Source organism: Ictalurus furcatus, chromosome 8 (genome assembly GCF_023375685.1).
Source record: "Ictalurus furcatus strain D&B chromosome 8, Billie_1.0, whole genome shotgun sequence".
Lineage (NCBI taxonomy): Eukaryota > Metazoa > Chordata > Actinopteri > Siluriformes > Ictaluridae > Ictalurus > Ictalurus furcatus.
Window position 1 is genome coordinate 27092929 of NC_071262.1, and position 21256 is coordinate 27114184.

The window sequence follows — 21256 nt, forward strand, 5'->3', positions numbered from 1 at the left end:
AACAGCTGTATACTACCGTATCGACACTACCAAGTGTGTTTGAAATTCAGGATGTTCAGTACGAGTGGTTCTTTCTCTCTGGTTCAGTTTACTTTGGATTTCAAATCACGGCTTATTAGAATGAATTCTCCATTTGCATGTTTGTTTAAAAGCTCATTTGCATGGCACGAATTGTAAAGATCCCTTCAATCGTGAGGCCTCCATTTTCATAAGCAAGGTTTCATCTACAATACCAAAGGGTTTCCGGATTGTTCCTACGGGGAAGCTTTAAAACGTGCAGATGTAGAAGCATATTTTCACATTTCAGAAAGGTTTTAGCGATATTTTATTTTCTAAAACGTGCAAAGCATCAGGTATCAGACTCTATAATAAGTGTTTATAGCAAAAGGATGCATTATAGCCAGCAGCTCTATTTCTCCGACGCTAAAAAAAAGCGTTCTTAGTTTGTCCTGATGGGAGAACCTTTAAAGGTTCTATGCAGAATGCTTCAGCAGATGTCTTTTTAGACACTTCTTTTGTTTTGTTTCACACATTTATCACAAGCAAGGGTTTTTATTTGCATTTGATTGCTTTATTTTCACACGTAGGGCGTAGTGGTTTCGTTTTTCAGCTGTGATTTTCTCACAAAATGAACAGCCCGTTTTCAGGTGTGATCAAACGTGGTGAAAACAAAGCATGTTGATTTAAACTTGTGCCCATCTGAAATGTGTGATTTATATTTTTTTACATAAGGGGAACAGCGAGGCCAATTCTGTTGTTCTCGCTATACATTGAAGACATTTGGGTTTGAGGTCAAAAGATGAATATGAGACGATGAGATCAGAACTTCAGCTTTCATTTCCTCATATTCACATCTAGACCTGTTAAACAACTTAGAACATCGCACCATTTGTTTGAACCCACCGATTTTTTCGAATGATCAAAAATATTGGAACACACGACCGATACGTGTTTCTTGCTGCCCATCAACAGCATATCACCTCCTGAAGAGGAGACTGAAGGGACAAACCCTTCTGATCCATCATCTCATATCCATCTTTCGACCTCAAACAATATATAGCGAATACAACTGAATTGGCCTTGCTGTTCCAATACTTTCGGAGGAGACTGTAATCCATGTGTGTACCGTATACTTAATATATTAATGAGCACCAGATTTCAAATGAAAACATATGTTTATTAAAACAGGCACTAATAAGATCAAACAATGGTTAAACGTTTTAACTATTACACAAATGTTAAATACAGCTCAGGAATATTGTGCGTGGACACAGCTGTAATGGAGGCCTGTTAAAACTCCTCAGTGAAAAGCACCAGGAGATCAGAAATGTTATTTCCCTGAACAGAAGTACCTGAATAACTCACCTAATTTATCCATTTACCTAAAACACATGGTGGTGGCACACAGCAGCTTCACAGGCACATTCACCACTGCTGTGTTCCCGAAAAGAAAAAGAAAAAACTAAAACAGCTTTTTTTTTAAAAATACAAAACGAAAATTAAATAAATACAACATGAAATAGTAACAAAATGCAACACAAATGAATGCCATCAATAAATTAATGGAACTATTTAGCAGTGAAAGTTTTAATACCCTGCCCTAACATAAGGCAAAAATGATAATATTAAATATAAATGAAAAAAATTACTCCTATTGTCACAGAATACAACAGCTTCATGAATTAATAGGATATTTTTAGTCATGTGATATTAAGAGCAGATCAAAAGCAGCGCCGTAAACGTAACGTGTAACAGTGGTATCTTAGATAGCGTCTATACATGGATAAAATTTAAAATAAAGTAAACGCGGGCATCCATGGCGGAGAGTTAATGGACTGTAACGGACTCTTCCAGGGGGAAGTCAGGAAGCCTCCCTTACTTCCGTTTGCTTTTGGAGTCAGTGGTCTGAAAGACGCTGGAGGCAGACATGAGGTTCTCGATGTACTGACCCAGAACTTGGTTCTCGGACTTGAGCTTGAGGTTTTCCTCTTTCACGGCGTCCACTCGTGCCGAGAGATCTGATAAACACAAAGCGACACATGCTTAAAGACGGATAATTGTTCCACGACTATCTGCAATTGTGTGCTTCCAACTTTTTTGAGGAAGAAACACATATCAATGTGATGCTCAGGTGTCCACAATCTTTTTGGCCATATAGTGTACTCTGTCTGACCGAACACCGATGGATAAATTTATATATATATACATGCAAAAATGATACAAGATTCTTCCAAAACACTTGAAGCTGACAGATGAGAGATCACTCATTGCTGCACAGTGCTATTACATAACAGAATATGTGACATATTAAACACACGTTTTATGCTCGAATAGGCCTTTAACTTGACCATTTGAGACTGTGAAGCACCGTGTGAAACCTGCAATGTTGTTTTACCCTCGAGAGTGTTCTGCAGCTCCAGCACCTGGCTTATGAGCCTCGTTTTCTCCTCCAACTCCACCTGATTTTCCAGGTCACCTGAAACACAGAGCATCTCTGAGAGCACAATCATGTCTTCCATCCTATATGTAAATACCCTGAGAAACACTTAGGGATATGCCAGTTTCGTTATCTTTCGAAACATACCGTAGGTCTGTTATAATATGCTTAGTGACTTTCTTACCATCCACATCAGAGTTCATGGTGAAATAATCGTCTTCCTTTTTGGGATGCAGGGCTGCGGCTCAGGTGCACTGAAAATTACACAAAAGATACATTCATTCATTCATTTGTATTTATTTATTTGTTTGTTTGTTGATTTACTTATTTATTTCACTAATCTTTTTTTCAGATATGGATGTTTCATTCCTTATTAAAATGAAGTATGTAATATAGTAAACCATCACTCGACGTCATAGTGGAAATAACTGAGCATAATTATAATTAGAGTTCAGTTTGCTAGCTAAGACGCTAACCGTTTCTAGCGCCCAGATTTCCTGCGCTGGGATTGGTTACTCGGCATATTTGACAGCTCGGTATCCAATAAAAGGACAGCTCGTGACATGACCTACCAATCGTACCACAGAAGGCGGGATTTTTCGAAAAACAAAGGGGGGGATCTTTTTATTCAACGCCCAAACCAAAAAGACATTACCTGGCCTCTAATAGTGGTTGATTTTAGGATATAAATGATATAATGATAATAATTTTTTGGGGGGGGGGTGTAAATATGCTATCCTCTGAACACTTTGCATCCGGCTAATCGCTAACTAGCACAAGCTAACTAGCTAGCTCAGAGCAGAATGGCGCAAACAGTTGACCTGCTAAACAGCGCGAGGCAGGTTTTATCACTAAGATGTGCATTAAATAAATAAAAAAGATGTGCAGAATCTTCACCACTGGGATAAAAATAACGTTTAAATCATGCATACTCACCAAATCAAGAGATTCAAATGGATCAGAGGGTGTCTGATCAGAGGCTCAGGATGCTGTACAAGCCTATAGCAGGGTTGCCAGTTGCTTAATAAACATACGTATTAAACCACTTCCAAAACCATACACTGATATACAATGCATTTGCAAAAATATCACAATATTTCAAAATAACATTATACAACACATAATGAATGAAGTGTTATTAAAATCCTACACTTATCCTAGATAGTCCTTTCACGGTTCTAAAACATGTATGCAATAAAACACTTTGGGACACACTGTAGGAAATTAATCAACGTCATCCCATGTCCCAGAATGTTTTATTCCTTTTATACCACAGCAATGTCGATGATATTTTTTAATTCGTTAAAGAACAACAGATCATACTTTCATCCGTTGATATTTACTTTTAATGTTGTGGAATGTCTGCAGCACGTACACCTCAGATCTCCAGGGTCGAGGGTTCGATTCCCGTCGCAGCCCTGTGTGCACGGAGTTTGTATGTTCTCCCCGTGCTGCGGGGGTTTCCTCTGGGTACTCTGGTTTCCTCCTCCAGTCCAAAGACATGCATGGTAGGTCGATTGGCATGTCCATAGTGTATGAATGGGTGTGTGAGTGTGTATGTGATCGTGCCCTGCGATGGATTGGCACCCTGTCCAGGGTGTACCCCGCCTTGTGCCCGATGTTCCCTGGGATAGGCTCCAGGTTCCCCATAACACTGTAGGATAAGTGGTATAAAAAATGGATAGATGGATGGAATGTCCACAAGACAAGCTAGTTTCTGTTATCACTCACATTATAACTACTATAAACAGTTGTTTCCTTCACCAGAAGAATTTCCAGTGTGAAACGTCCACCAAATTATACAAATAACTCACCATACTTTTAAAAAATTATAGTTACATTTAATGTTATGAAGCAGCCTCAAGTCAAGATAGTTCCTGTTATCACTTACATACATTATAGCAGCTCTAAATAGTCGTTCCCTCACCGCCTTTCTGTTTTCTCATTCTTGTCATATTATCGACAAACCGCAAAGTGAAAACCCCTCTGTCCTGAAGACTTTCTCATGTCCGAAAACTTACTGACTGTTAAAAAACACTGGAGACTCCTTCCATAAATGTTAAATAAGCATCTCCTTAGAATTAACAATTACACCTCGTTGTTAAGTAACAACACATTTTTAATCCATTTATTAGTTAGTAGGTTTAGTTTATGTGGCGTGTCCACCGTACATGTCCCTGTGAAAGAGATCTTAGTATAGAAATGTTAATGTATTTGAACAAGCATCTTAATATAAACCTCTGATTTGCCTTGCAGTCAGCACTACTGTTAACCCATGTCAGGCAACAATCACAACATTTCTTTTTATTAAAATGGTTGCATTTTGCTCTCAAATGATTACTACATGCAGGGCTCTACGGTAACAATTTCTTTTAGGAGCACTTGTGCTCCGAATTACAAAAATTTAGGAGCACAGTCAAAAATTTAGGAGCACAGTTGAAGTTTAGTTTGTTTTTTTTTGTTGTTTGTTTTTTAGAGATGGTAACATTAATGTGCTACAATATAACACACAAGTATGCATGAGAAAACTTGAGCTTGTCAATTATGACAGAATTTAGGAACATAGTGTGAGCCATGACTAATTAATTTACCTTCTGATAAACTAAATGTAATATTTTCAGTTAATTTTACAGGCTGTTTGCAAAAAAACAACAAACGTTAACCTGTTCCACCTTCTAAACAAATACAATAAACCTCAATGTTCAGTGTTTGAAGTCTGCTCCTCTTAAAAATATTTAAAGCTACACTATTAGACATTTCCCACTGTCATGGTTCTGGGCTGGAGTCAGTTCTCGAACCGTTCTGTGTATATTGTGTATATATCTGAATAATCTCATATAGGATGTGATTGGGTGAGTTCATTTACCCGTCAGATGCAAAGCGCTTTAGTTTAATGGTGTTCATTACTGCTCCAATGCTCCGGTCAGGATTTTTATGACCGATACCGATCCAGATACCAATCTTTTTTTATTTAAGCTTTAATCAGGAGGTCTGTCATAAACAGTTAAATATAAGCTCTCTGCTCGTGGTCACTGTTAATTGAGTTAAAATAATAGCAATGAGATACTGTTGGTTAATTGATAAATAAACAAGCATAAAATATTTATTTTTAAATATCTTAAACAATAAAGAGTCCTAATTCAAAGTAGACTAACACAAAAATGATCCATATTAGGAAAAAGGCTAATAGCTTTCCAAGGAGATAGCGAACTAAGCTTAATGTCAAATTGATATTAAATGCAACCCATAGTAATTAAAAATTATTTCATTTCTCATTTTATTGATATTTTATGAAGTTATTATAATATCTATTTTTAATATTAAATTCTTTATTTATAACGAAGCACATTTTCTGTCTTTACATTTTATTAGTTTTCTGTTTGTTTGTTTGTTTATCAGTTTTAGATCGGTTCTCCAGTACAGTGTTGCCATGTCTGCTGATAATATTGTGTTTTTTAGGGGATTAAATCAAACCAAACCAAGGAAACTGGAGTTTACTTTTCTAGTGATATCTGGCAACCCTGAGTTTAAATAAAGTGAATGCGCTATTAGAGTTTGTGAATGGAGAGCTGCAGTGTACTGTTTGTTTACAGACTAAACTGTTGCTACTCTTGATTATGATTGATGAGGAATTATTTAATAAAGAAGTTTGAATTAAAACCCACCTTGTAGCGTTAACCTTATTATTAATTTACCGCTGTCTCTACATGAGCAGGTCATTTAGCGGGATCAATAAAAGATGGCGGTTTGAGAGAAGCAGATGATGTACAGAGGTACTTGTCATCATAAAGGCTTCTCTGCAGTATTTCCACACTTGTTCGGTTGAATGAGGTGAAGAAAAGCATTGTGAAAGTAACTGTTGCACGGTGTAGATGCATTTTGGAGTTTAAGTTTTTATTCCGATTGTATTATACCAGTGGTTTTCAAAGTGGGGGCCCCCTTTGGGGCCGCCAGGGGGCGCCCGGGGGGCCTCAACAATTTGGTGTGCCCATCCCTCCCACTAGTATGTTTTCTCTTTCTCACTCTCAGACAACACACACACACACACAATCAATTCCTAATGTAATGTAATGTAAAGATGTAAGATGTAAATATTAATAAAAAAGGGGGGATATATTCAGAAGTCTGTATTTTTAATGCATTTTAAAGACATCTTGCAAAAGGGGGGCCTCGGTCAAATGTTAATGCCATTTGGGGGGCCTTGCCCTGGAAAAGTTTGGGAATCCCTGTATTATACAACTCCGAACAGGTCACTCACACTGGTGCTCCTAAATATTTATTCACAGTTGCACAAAGAACTTTTCAGTCTCAAATGCGAGTGAAATGGTCTCACTGTAGAGCCCTGTTATAGTATGATACATCTGCAGCGTTTTTTATTTTTATTATGATCCAATAAACTAGGGTCCTCTATTTGTATCGAAAACTCAGTATTCAGATCAGTGTTCATTCTCAGTGTCGGATACCCAGTTTCTGTGAGAAAGTCCTCTAAGGTCAGCTCCCTGATAATCATAATGAGGCCCCTGCTGATGCAGTACGTGGCTTCCTTGTTGAAATCTGCCCGATCACTGTGCTCAGTTACATAGACTTTGTCAAAACAGTCATCATCAACGCTGACTATGATGCGGTCCATATTGCAGTCGCAGTCATCACGGTTTTTGATATAATCCTTTTGAACGTAATCTGGCAGGTCCTGTGCTCCTGCTCTGCTCAGATTGCCCACCTCGTAGTAGTCAAGCTCCACCTCAGGCAGGAGTTTTTCACCGTTTCTGTCATTTCTGTTTTCATAAAGGTGGAAACCAAAATGTCCTTCTTCTGGATCGTACTGCCAGGACATCTTATTGTAGACATCAAAATCCAGACATTCTTTAGCAAACCAGTAAAGCAGCTTGAGTCCGTGTCTTGGATAAGGTTTACCAAATCCAGTCTCCTCCAGCCTCTTCAGTTCATTAAGAGTTGGTGGTTTGGGCATGGTGTCTCCTTCTTAGGATCTATAAAGAAAACATTCGATATGCAGAGTGTAAAAATTTCATGTCACAAAGTTACAGCTTTACCTCTGACTGTTACAAAGTACTGACATTGGAGACTCCTTCCATTAGTGTTACATAAAGGTCTCCTTACAGAAAATGTCAATAGATCACAAGGATATATCAGTACATATAAATCCAGGAGTACTGAACCTCGTGTGGTACAACAACCAGGAAATACATTATAGTTTTCACAGGAAGTCTGAGCATCCACTGAATTGTTTTCAGTGGCAATTACAGTCTTAAAGCTATCATAGCAAAACTGTTCATATGACTTGTAGTCCAAAGCCATCTTCATGGTTTTTAAGTGGTACCATCCTCAGTAATCTCACTGATCTTTAGGATGTCCGTGTGGGGCCATCCTCAGCAACGGAGCGATTTCCACCCTGTCAACAAAAAAAACTGACCTTTTTCTATTTTACTTTGTTTACGATTTCATTTTGTGACGTACAAAGAAACACGAGTTGCTTTTCAATTTTGTTGTTGTTTAATTTGTTCGGTTACTGACTCAAAAATCGGATGACCAAGAAGTAAACAGACCTATACCAACCTCTATCTTCATTTTCTTCTTATTTAATAGGTAAATAAATACGTTATCGATTGTGTAACAATCACTGTTCTTGTTTTGTTGAATAATGACATACATTTGAGAGGGGAAAAAAAAAAAAAAACAGCCAAAGGCATTACATCACAGAGATTTTCAGTATTATATCGTTATTACCTAGAAACACTTTCAATATTACAAGCCTTACTTTAATCTTAACAACAACAACTTTATCGATTTCATTTTAAAAAATGCATTTTTGAATAATGAGTATCACGTGTGTTGGCTTTTGAACTGATTACGTAATATAGTCGAGATTATGTAGAGGACTTTTACTTTGGAGCTACATAAATATCAGGAGGTATTCGAAAACCAGAAAGAAAAAAAGGGTGTAAGGCACCAAAATGTACACAGATGAAATTCAGTTGTTCAGATGCTCACAGGCATTACAGGACTGAGTACATTTTATTGATCATGTTGTTCAAAGAGATACGGCCTGTACAGTGTAAAGAATAAACCAAAATTCCCTGGCATTTACCCTCGTATGTGTCTCTAACTGCTCTTACTGTATCTTCAGCTCTATTTTTGAAGAAAATATTACTCTAGAATGATAGTAATGATATATAAATGTAGTCTTATAATAAAACAATAAGATCTAAACACAAACTCAATGTGTAATGTTAAACTCAAAGGAAATGACATCATCATTTTAAACTTACTTTCTATGGAGTTGTAGACTATCTCTTCTAAACAGCAACAAGCAAATAGTTCGAGATCCAGAAATGAGAGTTCAGGAGAGCAAGAGCTGTGTTATGAACTCCTCCAGGACTGAAGGTCGGTTTTTGTTTTTTAACCAGGAATCTGTGCTTAGTTGCCAGGATCCACCCACCAGTTCATCTCAAACGGCTAAAAAAATGTGATCTGGCTTTCTTACAGCATGTGTTAACTTCTCAAGAAACAGAAACTGATCCGGACTGAGACCGTGGGCGTGTCCAAGTTAACTTCTGTCCACATGCACAAATAGTTCTCTCTTGTTTTGCCCTGTCCACAGTGCATCCGGAAAGTATTCACAGCGCTTCACTTTTTTTTTTTTTTTTTTTTTTTTTGTTACAGCCTTATTCCAAAATGGATTCAATTCATTATTTTCCTAAAAATTCTACAAACAATACCCCATAATGACAACGTGAAAGAAGTTTGTTGGAAATCTTTGCAAATTTATTAAAAACAAACAAACAAAAAAAAGCAGGTGAAAACCTGGCCAGCAGGAGCCATCTCTGCTCTTCAGGACTGTGCATTCAGGCAATCAGCAACTATAGGACAACATCACCCACCTGTGACAGTGATGCCTCCCTTCCAGATGCGCTGAACAACTTTTACACTCGGTTCGAGGCACAGAATGACGTGGCAGCGAGGAAGACCACCCCTCCTCCTAACGACCAGGTGCTGTGTCTAACCACGGCTGATGTGAGGAAAACTCTAAGCAGAGTCAACCCACGGAAGGCTGCTGGACCAGACAACATTCCTGGCAGAGTGCTCAGAAGATGTGCAGACCAGCTACCAGATGTTCTCACTGTGCTTCAAGGCTACCACCATCGTCCCCGTGCCAAAGAGGTCTCCAGTGTCCTGCCTCAATGACTACCGTCCCGTTGCACTCACATCCATCATCATGAAGTGCTTCGATAGGCTCGTCATGAGGTACATCAAGACCCTGCTGCCCCACTCACTGGACCCGCTGCAGTTCACATATCGCACCAACCACTCGACAGATGATGCCATCACCACCACCCTACATCTGGCCCTCGCCCACCTGGACAAGAAGGACACCTGCTGTTCATAGACTTCAGTTCAGCATTCAACACAATCATTCCTCAGCACCTGATTGGAAAGCTGAACCTACTGGGCTTTAACACCTCCCTCTGCAACTGGATCCTGGACTTCCTGACTGGGAGACCTCAGTCAGTCAGGGTCGGGAACTACATCTCCAGCACCACCACACTGAGCACGGGGGCCCCTCAGGGACATGTGCTCAGTCCATTGCTGCTCACTCTGCTGACTCACGACTGTGTAGAAACGCAGAGCTCCAATCACATCAACAAGTTTGCCAATGACACGACCGTGGTGGGTCTCATCAGCAAGAATGACGAGTCAGCATACAGAGAGGAGGTGCAACAGCTAACGGACTGGTGCAGAACCGACAACCTGTCTCTGAATGTGGACAAAACAAAAGAGATAGTTGTTGACTTCATGAGAGCACGGAGCAACCACTCTCCACTGAACATCAATGGGTCCTTCATGGAGATCGTCAAGAGCATCAAATTCCTCCGTGTTCACCTGACAGAGAACCTCACCTTATCCCTCAACACCAGCTCCATAGCCAAGAAAGCCCAGCAGCGTCTCTACTTTCTGCAAAGGCTGAAGAAAGCCCATCTCCCACCTCCCATCCTCACAACCTTCTACAGAGGAACTATTGAGAACATCTTGAGCAGCTGCATCACTGTCTGGTTCGGAAATTGCAGCTTATTGGATTGGAAGACTCTGCAGCGGATATTGAGGACAGCTGAGATCATTGGGGTCTCTCTTCCCTCCATCATAGACATTTACACCACACGCTGCGTCCGCAAATCCACCAGCATTTTGGATGACCCCACACACCCCACACACCCCACACACACACTCTTCACCCTCCTGCTGTCTGGAAAAAGGTACCGAAGCAGTCGGGCCCTCACAACCAGACTGTGTAACAGCTTCTTCCCCCAAGCCATCAGACTCCTCAATACTCAGAGACTGGACTGATATACGCACACACACACACACTCTGAACTGAACACCATCCAACTCCCATTGAAATATTTGCACATTCCTGCATTATGCTTTACTGTATTATAAAAAATATAGTATCTAATTTATTGTCACTATATACACTTTACATACACTTTACCTGACTGCTATAACTATAAGTGCTATGTCCATATTTGGTATAAGCTAATTTGCTGAATACTCAGTCTTAGCATGTTATGTTTACATTTACACCATTGTTAAATTATAATGTTACTCTTTGGCACCTATCTTCTGCACTACCTGTTATATCGGACACTTCCACACTAGAACTGTGTACTGTTCGGTGCTACACTGTCACTCACTCTGCCTATTGCCCTGTTTTAGTAGTATTGTACTGTCCTGTGTTGTTGGCACACGTCTGCACGTGCACTTTATGTAGAATGTTTGTGGATCTTATTAGTTCTGAGTCTCATGTGGTTTAGTGTGTTGTTTTGTGTAACATCGTGGTCCTAGAGGAACGTTGTTTCATTTCACGGTGTACTGTACCAACTGTATATGGCTAAAATGACAATAAAACCACTTGAACTTGAACTTGAACTTGAACATGGTCTTACTTGTATGGCCAACGTATATGAAGGGTACAGTTCAGCCATGTATTTAAATACCTGTACACTTTGTGTAAGTTTTATCATTCATCATTTATAACCAGAGTTTAAAGTATGATACATCTGCAGCAGTTTTCATATTCATTATGATGAATAATAACATACATTTGAGAGAGAGAGAGAGAGAGAGAGAGAGAGAGAGAGTTATATAATAAGCTGATTTAAAATTGAATAGAAATATATATATTTTTTAAAACATTTTCACACTTTATTCCAAGTAAAAGAACATAAGGTTTTAAAGGTTTTAAACTCTATTCAGGTGATTAAGCAGAGTGGTAAAACATTATATAAATTCTTTTCCGGTTACTAGCATCAGCTGGAAGCAAGATCACTTAATTATTCAGTGTTGACTATAATGTTCAGACAAGGGGAAAAAAAAAACAGAAAAAAACAGCCAAAGGAATTACATCACAGATATTTTCAGTATTATATCGTTATTACCTAGAAACACTTTAAATATTAAAAATTAAAAGTGAAATTAAAGTTCAGGAGAGCAAGAGCTGTGTTATGAACGGCTCCAGGACTGATGATCGGTTTTTGTTTTTTAAACAGGAAACTTCTCAGGAAATAGTCTATGCTGTTTGCCAATCGCCTGACCATTCTAAATAAAATTTTTACCATACCTGCAGATGTACCCTTCCCTGCCACCTGACATTGACTACGTTTACATGGACAGCGGTAATCTAATTATTGACCTTATTCTGAATAAGACAATATTCTGATTAAGGTGTTTACATGAGTCGCTTTTAGAATATTCCTTTCACGTTCGTGTTTTACATGTTATAGAACATAGAGCGATTAACGGCACAGGTCATTACGTCCCCACGTCACGCCGTCCGACGTCCCTCCAGAATTTCACGTATTGACATACAGTTCGTCTTCGTTATGGGACCGTATACAGTTTTGGGTGTTACATTTTTAATTTTATGAAAGCTTCAAGTGCGGTTAATTATTTGTCATGCTGTACGTGCAAATAGATGACTGCTTGAAGCCGTGGGCTGGGTCCCAAACCGCGTACTTACCTACTATATAGTATATAGAAATACATGTATTTCGCCTACTAAATAGCAGGTAAGTACGCGGTTTGGGACGCAGCTGTGCTCTCTTGTTTGCCGTAAAACAGTTGAGCGCTGCCGTGTGTGTACGTGTACTGTCGCAGAATGCGGTGAAAACTCCCACACGACGTTAATAGTGTGATTAAGGTGTGTACATGTCTATATATATATATATATATATATATATATATATATATATACATATATATACATATATATATACATATATATATATATAGAGAGAGCATCAATTCTTCTTCCCATGATCTTCAGGAAATTTGGACCTTCCTGGTGAATAGTGACTGGTGGAATATTCCAAATATTTGACAGGGGTGGACGTGTTTTCAGGTTACAAGGCTGAGTGAATGCTTTGGGACGCAAAAAATGTCCATTTTTCATAACCTAAAGACAATTGAACCATCTGATGTTGCATGGATTTGCTAAAAGTAATAAGTATATTAAGGTTTTTAAGTATTTTAACGATGTTGTGTACTTACATGCTCACAGTGGGCTGGGGCGGGCAAAAATACTGTTTTCACAGTGCTGTAGGTTTTATTCATGTTTTAGGTTATTCAGGTTGTTGTGAATGACGCGTTATATCTGTATTTAAAAATATATGTTTTATTTGTAAGTGTAATGTCAGTGGAGCCTAGAAATGGAATCGTCTTTGTATAAAGTGGGTTTATGTGTGTGTGTGTGTATATATATATATATGTGGGGTTTAGGGGGTTAACCCTGACCTCATCAAAATCGCCGATATCAATAGCATTCGTCATCCAAAGTGTGGTCTGGGTATGACGTGTAGATCGTCGCGCGCTGTCTTCCTGTCAGCGCGAGCCGAGTGATTTCAGTTCCTCTCACAGCGCTGTTCATTCAACATCCGGGGAATTTTGTGCTGTGCTTGCGCATTGGAACGACACTTGACATGGCGGCTATAAAAGTAAAGTGCGCGTGCACGCTGTGACAAACGGGTTTTTTTTTCCCCTCTCTGGTGTGAGACTAAAACAAAAGCTTTTTTTAAAAAAATTTTATTTTAAATATATATATCAACTTGACGAGAAACTGTTTAAATAAAAGATGGACAGCGACGACGACAATGTGGATGAGGTTTTAGAAGGTAATGTTATCATCCTTATGTACAAAATGCTAGTTAAAGCTATCTGTTTTGGTCATGTTTACAGTCAGGGCAACTTTTGATAAGTATGTCTGTGTATTATTATTAATATTAATATTATTAATAGTATTATCCATCTATCTATCTATATTTTTATTATAACTTCAGTCAGAGGTTCAGCAGAGAGATTCTTAAATGCTTTAATCTCATAATGACCTCATTTGCAACTTTGTGACGTCACAATGCCCCCATTATGGAAGCTTTGTGGACAAATAAAAAGCTGTAGCGCTACGTCTTTATTTCAACTTCATACCCACAGCGCTGTCGAATTCGCAAATCAGATAGCCCAGAAGGTGTTGATTAGTTTTTATCTGACAGTAGTTCTGGTGGTAATTCCTGGGTAAATCCTAGGTTTATATTAATCCACTCGTTCTAATATATATGTATACACACACACACACACACACACACACACACATACGTTATCGTTTCTATAGTAACAACTCATTCCCATGGGCATGGATGGCGGTACCTGCGTAATCTGCAAAACCTAATAATAAACGGTTTAAAAAGCAGAGAGAATGTCCGATCGATGTAGTCGCTATAGTGAAGCTTTGTGTATGTTTTTAAACATTGTAAAGGAAGGAGTCTCCAGAGTCAGCGCTGTGTAAGTAGTACAGTCAGTACGTTTTCTGGACTCCGAAACGGAGCAGTTTGCGCGTTGCGGTTTCTTGGTAAATATGACAACCTGTGTCTTTTTGTTTTGTTTTGTTTTTTGTCTTATTAATTGAAGAGAGAAAAAAAAGAGGCTGGTGAGGGAACGGCTGTTTATAGCTGCTGTAACGTAAGTGATAATGGGAACTAACTTGGCTCCTGGACATTACACAACATTAAATGGTGAAAAAAAAAAAGGTTAATACATTTAAATTTGTAAGCATAAAGTTATAAAACACTTAAGGATGTGCGGTTATTTTCAGTATTAGAGATGAGTTCGGTTATTTGTGGACAGAGGCGATCTAAAGATTGCGAATAGCCCCTTTAATGCTTGGAATGACCGCTGACTTAGTGCCTGTAACAGGTACATACTTGTTACAATGCCTAATCGATTTATTAAAAACTAGTGAGTATTTACTGTATACTTTTGATAGATAATTTTATCCTTTTATCCAATAAGCACGCACTATATCTTAGTAAGGTTTGGAACGTTTCTCTCAGGGGTCCAGCTGTGGCTCTTTTGGCAGGTGTAGGATTTGATCTCACAACCTTTAGGTCACTAGGACAAAACCCTTAACCACTAGTAACACTTAACGTGTTCGTTTCTAATGAGTACGAAGCAGACATTCAGAAAACTAATCGTGAATCGTTCCCACGGAATGTTTCTGCTCTTTTAGGCTGAATAGTCCAGTGCGTGGGCAATTATACATCTATTTGATAGATTTGTGTATGTACGTGTGTGAGTTTTGTGTGCTGACCGGCCGTGTCGTGAGTCCACAGGCCCAGTAGATGATGACGGGCTCCCCCATGGCTTCTGTACCGTCGCCTACTCCTCCAGTGACCGCTTCGAAGGCCACTTTTTCCACGGAGAAAAGAACGGAAAGGGCAAATTCTTCTTTTTCGACGGCAGGTGCGAGACCACACGAGGCAACTCGGGGTTAAACATCACTTCCTGATGATTTACAGCACTGTGTTATTTTTGACACTTACACAAGCCTTCTCAGACATGATCATGACTCATATTTCAGATGAGTCAGAGTCTTACACAGACTCACACACACTCACGTACACACACAGACAGCGTCGCTGTTATATATATATATATTATATATATATATATACTGCTAGTTTGGCAATAACTCTCAATCATTCATTACAGGCAGGTCGAGAACCTTTGCTCTGTCTCACACTCACTGACTTCTTTTAAATTTCAGTAATATCCTGATATCATAACTCATCAAGCTGAGCAAAATAACTATATAATAAGGAGTAGTAAGAAAAAAGAATGACATACAGTATAATCACACAAGTACTGTGCCCTCCACTAATATCGGGCCCCTTGGCAGTGTAGTATCACATTATATGTAGTATATTGTTGCGGTGTAGTATCGCACAAGTCTGTATCACTGTATAGTTTAAAAATAATTGTAGACATCATCCATGCGTTTTCCGTACCGCTTATCCTACACAGGGTCACTGGGAGATTGGAGCCGATCCCATGGGACTCGGGGTACATCCTGGACGAGGTCACAACCCATCACCGTCACAATCGCACACTACGGACAATTCTGGAAATGTCAATCAGCCTAGAATGTACGTCTCTGGCGGGATTCGAACCCTCATCGTAGACATCAGTTCATTTAGTTCTAATAACTGAATAAGAATAGACGAATGCGTGTGTTCTTTGTAATGCACATCCAGTTTGAACACCACAATAGAACAATCACAGTTTTTTTTCTATTTCACACCGTCTTGCCTCCCGTTACTACGCTGGACGTCCGTACCTCTTGAAGATGAACGGACGTGCACGTCACGAATGGTTTAGTTAAAACGCCTTGTTTTTAAAAAATAAATAAATAAATAAATAAATAAATAAAATCATTCTCTTTTTGCTTTCCCGTGCAGCACTCTAGATGGATCCTACATGGACGATGTACTTCAGGGCCAGGGTGTGTACACTTACGAGGACGGCGGAGTGCTGTACGGCACCTACGTGGACGGAGAGCTCAACGGTCCCGCTCAGGAGTTCGACCCGGAAGGACATCTGATCTTCAAGGGCCAGTACAAGGATAACATCCACTATGGCATCTGCTGGATTTACTACCCGGTACGTTTTACTGTGTGTTCGTGCAACCCTTGTAGAGCTTCTGTTTTATCCAGAAGCTATCTATCAGGTCTGACGGTCTATAATCAGACGGTCGTCGTGTGTAGGACCGAGGCTGCGTGGTGGGCGAGGTCAACGAGGACGGGGAGATGACGGGCAAAGCAGTGGCTTATGTTTACCCCGATGGACACACGGGTCTGTACGGGAGCTTTGTGGATGGGGAGCTCATCGAGGCCAGACTGGCCACGCTGACCGATCAGGAGAACGGCAGACCTCACTTCACCGTTCAGCCCGACAGTCAGTAACACCACACTCCCTTCAGCTCTCGTATTTCAGCTCGAAAACACCGAATCTGCAAATTGAATTGTATCCTAATGGAATATTTACCAGTTCGGCCATTTCGAATAGCGCAGACGGCCATTAGGTTCATTAAATCAGGACTATTAACTCACATGAGGTCACCATCAGACTCCTATAGGACACCTTTGAATCCCATTAGACAACCTTCACAAACACGGAATCATATATCACCTCTTAAATCATCAAGCTCCATTATGTTGTGATCTCAGATGATATGGAAACCTTAACTAGCTATTACAAACCCCCGGGAACAGCAACCGGTCATTTATTTTAGCAACATCTGTATTCTCATAACGTTTATTAATGTCCCGCCTTTAAAGCAGCACCTCGGAGACTCCTACAGGTGTAGTCTTGTTTAGTTTTTGTCCTCGTTGTATTGTTACCTGAGATTAAGTGTTTGCTTCAGTCTTAATTTTCACTAAATGTGGTGTACTGTACCTTCACGTAAACATTTCATAACCGCTAGCATAAAATACCGACTGTATAAACAACTGGAATGGGAATATTACAGTTTGGCTAATGCAAAAATGTAATTGTAAGTCAGAGCACCTCTTCTAATTTGTATGGCCTGGAAAAAACGATATTGGTTTACTAATATTATTGAAGGAAGGCAGACGTTTACAGCACTACTTAAGACGTTTTCTCTTTGTCCTTGTCTCTCAGGTCCTGTTTACTCCTACGACAAATCCACTTCCTCCTGTATCGCTGCTCACAAAACACTGATCGACCCCTACGAGAGCCAGCGGTTGGTATAATTCAGAACCATCTAAATCTAATGAAACCATATATATATATATATATGTATGTATGTATGTATGTATGTATGTATGTATGTGTGTATATATATATATTAGTCCAAGATAGATGATTTTTTTTTTTTTTCAAATATAAATGACACGTTTGTAGGATTTTCGCTGTTTTTGTTTTTTTGCATCTGATTAGTCTAAATATGTGGTCATGGTGGCTTAGTGGTTAGCGCATCTGCGATTCCTGCCACTGCCCCGTGTGCATGTAGTTTGCATGCTCTCCCCTGTGCTTTGGGGGTTTCCTCCGGGTACTCCAGTTTCCTCTCCCGGTCCAAAGACATGCCTTGTATGCTGATTAGCGTCTCTAAATTGTCCGTATTGTGTGAACATGTGTGAGTGTGTGTGCAGTTGTGCCCTGTGATGGGTTGGCACCCCGTCGACCCTGTCGGATAAGTGGTATAGAAAATGGATGGAATGGTTTGTTTGATATAAGTCCATAATATACGGTGTCCTGTAGTTTCTTAAAACTCGTAAATGAGGCTAATTAAAACAGTGACTTTTTTTTACAGTACTCATGAATCACTCTACAATAATTCACTTTTATTAAATAAACAGTCTAAAACAACTAGCTAACGATTCATGAGAAAATTGACTCGCTAATAAGTGAATTAGTTCTTCGGTGTATGTAAAAGCTCGCAGCATATACATTTACTATGCATGTGAGAGATAGATATATATATGTGTGTGTGTGTGTGTGTGTATGTGTATATATATATAATATGTGTATGTGTGTGTGTGTATATGTATGTGTGTATATGATTTATTAATTTTTTTCAGTATATTAGTTATTCCTGCATGTATATCGTTTGAATGGAGACACTTTGCTGTTTATTGCGCTTCACACAAGTACACCGTGGATTAAACATACTCCTGGCTATGTGTGTGTTTACGACAGTGTGTACGTGGGGCAGTCGCTGATCTCTGGGGCAGGAGAAGGCCTGTTCGCCAAAACTGACGCAGACGCTGACACGGTCATGGCTTTTTACAATGGAGTACGCATCACACACTCCGAGGTGTGTTTGTGTGCGATTTTATGTCAGCATTCTACATTAAAATTTCTACATTTGACTTGTCAAGAAAGATATAATTATAATATATTAATATAAGTATCTATGAGTGTGTACCTAGGTCTGCAATTAAAATGTTTTGTTGTTGTTGTTTTTGTTTTTTTTGTTTTTTTCCCCAAATAGCGGATTGGAAATGAAAACAGCCAAATGCTTATATGTTTTGTCCCCTTCCCCCCCCCCCCCCCCCCCCCCAAACGTTTAAAGATGCAGTTTGTCATTTTTAAAAGTGTCTCTCAACCTGTATTAACCTACATTTAAAATATCTAAACATCTCAGAAATGATGCTTTGTGGTGAACACTTTAAAAAGAATAAATAAATCAAATCTTTGGAATATTGCGTAGTTTGGATCTCGATTCAGACTTCTATTTCCATTTTTCTGACCTAGAAATGATCTCCACTTTCAGCCAAAGCACAGCCATTTAGCGCCGTCCTTTAAAATGCAATACACATGTGGTCATCGAGGGTAGGGGGTGATTTGTATTTTCATTACGGTTCTCCTCGCAGGCAGCAGGAGATCTTTAAAAATGACAAATTGCTCCTTTAAATATAATTGTTCTCTACACGTGTACTGATGAGAAGGAGTACTGTAATAGTTTATCGTATGGTTTGGGTTGCCAGGTGGACGCCCGTGATTGGTCCCTGAACGGGAACACCATTTCGTTAGATGAAGACACAGTGATCGACGTTCCTGAACCCTTTAACCATACAGAGAATTACTGTGCATCGCTTGGACACAAAGCCAATCACTCATTTACCCCCAACTGCAAATACGACCCGTGAGTGTGAAAATGTCTCGTGTGGAAAATAACGCAGCACGTGTTCAGCACTGTATCCTTAAGCCTCAAAAACATTCCTCTTTGTAGTTTGTTTAGATCTCCAACACGAACGTATGGTGATCGTAGTAACTTGTTAAAATGGTGCTGTGACCCAGATTCAGGTGCTGGATTCCCAAGCAGACGTACAATTGTTTGCAAAAGTTTGCATCCCCCTGAGCAAAATCGACAGTAAAACAGCAGCCTGAAAAGATAGCCATGGCTATCTTCATATTTAGAAATTCGGACCCGGTTCTGTCGTCTTTGTCATTCCAGGAATATTCACATTGCTCACGTACATATGGTGTACTGCTTACTGCTTTTGGATGTAGTATTTCAAAAAGAGTCCGAAGCTATTACCGGATATTTCGCTCTTTCACACCCGTAGCATACTTAATATTGTAATACTTTAATTATGTTCCAATACCCTTGAATCAACCCTGGGATTAGAAACCTTTTGGTTAAATTTACACTATTGTATTAGAAATTATATCTTCACCTTACATTTCTCTCCTTGTCTCTCTTGTTGTTTGTTAGGTTCGTTCATGCTCGCTTCGGTCCAATCAAATGCATCCGAACAATCCGAGCGGTTCAAAAAGACGAGGAACTCACTGTCGCTTACGGTTACGACCATGAACCGTCTGGGAAATCAGGTCCAGAGGCTCCAGACTGGTACAAACAAGAGCTACGTGAGTTTCAGGAAAGAGAAGCTGAAAGAAGAGTTAAGGACTCTTGTTAACCCCACCCCCTTCCAAAAAAAACAAAACAAAACAAAGAACAACACCTAAATCTGCCTCTTTTACTGTCTTGCTCTTAGCTAAACAACTGTGTCTTTAATACTTCATCGTAATAGTATCATCATAACCTGCTCTATTTATCGTTCTCGACGGATTGGACGAGAAATGCTCGGCTTTTGCAGTATCTTATTCTATAATATGAAGGTGCTACGACGTGTACAGATCTCAACACCTGTGTCTGTCATGAATGCAGTAATATATCAAGCGACCGAAGCACAGCATGATGTGAATTATGACTCATCTGAAGTGAGAACTATGCACTACCGAACCCAGCAGGTGTTCTTTGTTGCTACGCGAACCTCTACAAGCACCGGCAATGCAGTCCATTAGTATGCGGTTTAACCCTCCCGTAGCTATCGCCGTCGCAGTTTGTTTCAAACCCTCGCAGTGCAGTTATTACAGTTAGCATTGTCTCCTCAGCTTCAGTCTACCTGCACCGAGAGTGAACCGCAACACTAGATTCTACTTATTCTACTTTCAGAACAGTATTAGAACTGCTCATGCACTGTAAATGTTTCATTTTAAACCTTTTTGTTTTAAATCAGTAAGAGGAAAAGTGTGAAAGCGCGTTATGTGTGTGTGTGTGGGTGAGAGAGAGAGAGACAGTGGAATGAGTAGCAGATCACAATAAGAAATTAATTCAGGTCTTTGATATGTAGAATCTCTAATCCAGGATTTATCAATAAAACATTAAAACCTGACTGTCACTGTTTTCCTTTTATAGTAATGTAAGTATTACATGTGCATGTGGGAACGCCACGCTGATGAGAGAGATCAGAGGAGAGCCGTCAGACCGGTTCGAGCTGACAGGAAGTCTACTGTAATTTAAACAACCAGTCTTGACAACCGTGGTGAGCAGAAAAGCATCTCAGGACACACCACACATTGATCCTTGAGGTGGATGGGCTACAGTGGCAGAAGACCACATCGGGTTGCACTCCCGTCAGCCGAACATTAATTGAGGAGCTGCTGAAGACC

General features: G+C 39.6%; 2 protein-coding genes across 5 annotated transcripts; one reads left to right on the plus strand and one right to left on the minus strand.

Annotated features, from left to right (window-relative positions):
- Positions 1 to 996: 996 nt before the first annotated feature.
- Positions 997 to 8976, minus strand: scocb (short coiled-coil protein b). Of its 2 annotated transcripts, XM_053631815.1 has the most exons (5): positions 8725 to 8976; positions 3374 to 7425; positions 2622 to 2691; positions 2396 to 2476; positions 998 to 2018 (listed from the first exon to the last, which is right to left on the minus strand). In XM_053631815.1, the coding sequence occupies exons 3-5, from the start codon at positions 2638 to 2640 to the stop codon at positions 1876 to 1878; spliced, it is 243 nt and encodes an 80-aa protein (XP_053487790.1). In that variant the 5' UTR covers positions 2641 to 2691; positions 3374 to 7425; positions 8725 to 8976; the 3' UTR covers positions 998 to 1875. The 2 variants fall into 2 exon arrangements, with proteins under 2 accessions (XP_053487791.1, XP_053487790.1); XM_053631816.1 differs by lacking the exons at positions 3374 to 7425; positions 8725 to 8976 and having other exon boundaries at positions 997 to 2018; positions 2622 to 2673.
- A 4432-nt stretch (positions 8977 to 13408) lies between these two features.
- On the plus strand, positions 13409 to 20979 carry setd7 (SET domain containing 7, histone lysine methyltransferase). Of its 3 annotated transcripts, XM_053631821.1 has the most exons (10): positions 13409 to 13620; positions 14411 to 14461; positions 15112 to 15241; positions 15803 to 15924; positions 16237 to 16438; positions 16543 to 16732; positions 17459 to 17540; positions 18497 to 18614; positions 19288 to 19445; positions 20019 to 20979. In XM_053631821.1, the coding sequence occupies exons 4-10, from the start codon at positions 15830 to 15832 to the stop codon at positions 20218 to 20220; spliced, it is 1047 nt and encodes a 348-aa protein (XP_053487796.1). In that variant the 5' UTR covers positions 13409 to 13620; positions 14411 to 14461; positions 15112 to 15241; positions 15803 to 15829; the 3' UTR covers positions 20221 to 20979. The 3 variants fall into 3 exon arrangements, with proteins under 3 accessions (XP_053487796.1, XP_053487794.1, XP_053487795.1); XM_053631819.1 differs by lacking the exon at positions 15803 to 15924 and having other exon boundaries at positions 14411 to 14529; XM_053631820.1 differs by lacking the exons at positions 14411 to 14461; positions 15803 to 15924 and having other exon boundaries at positions 13410 to 13620.
- Positions 20980 to 21256: the final 277 nt, after the last annotated feature.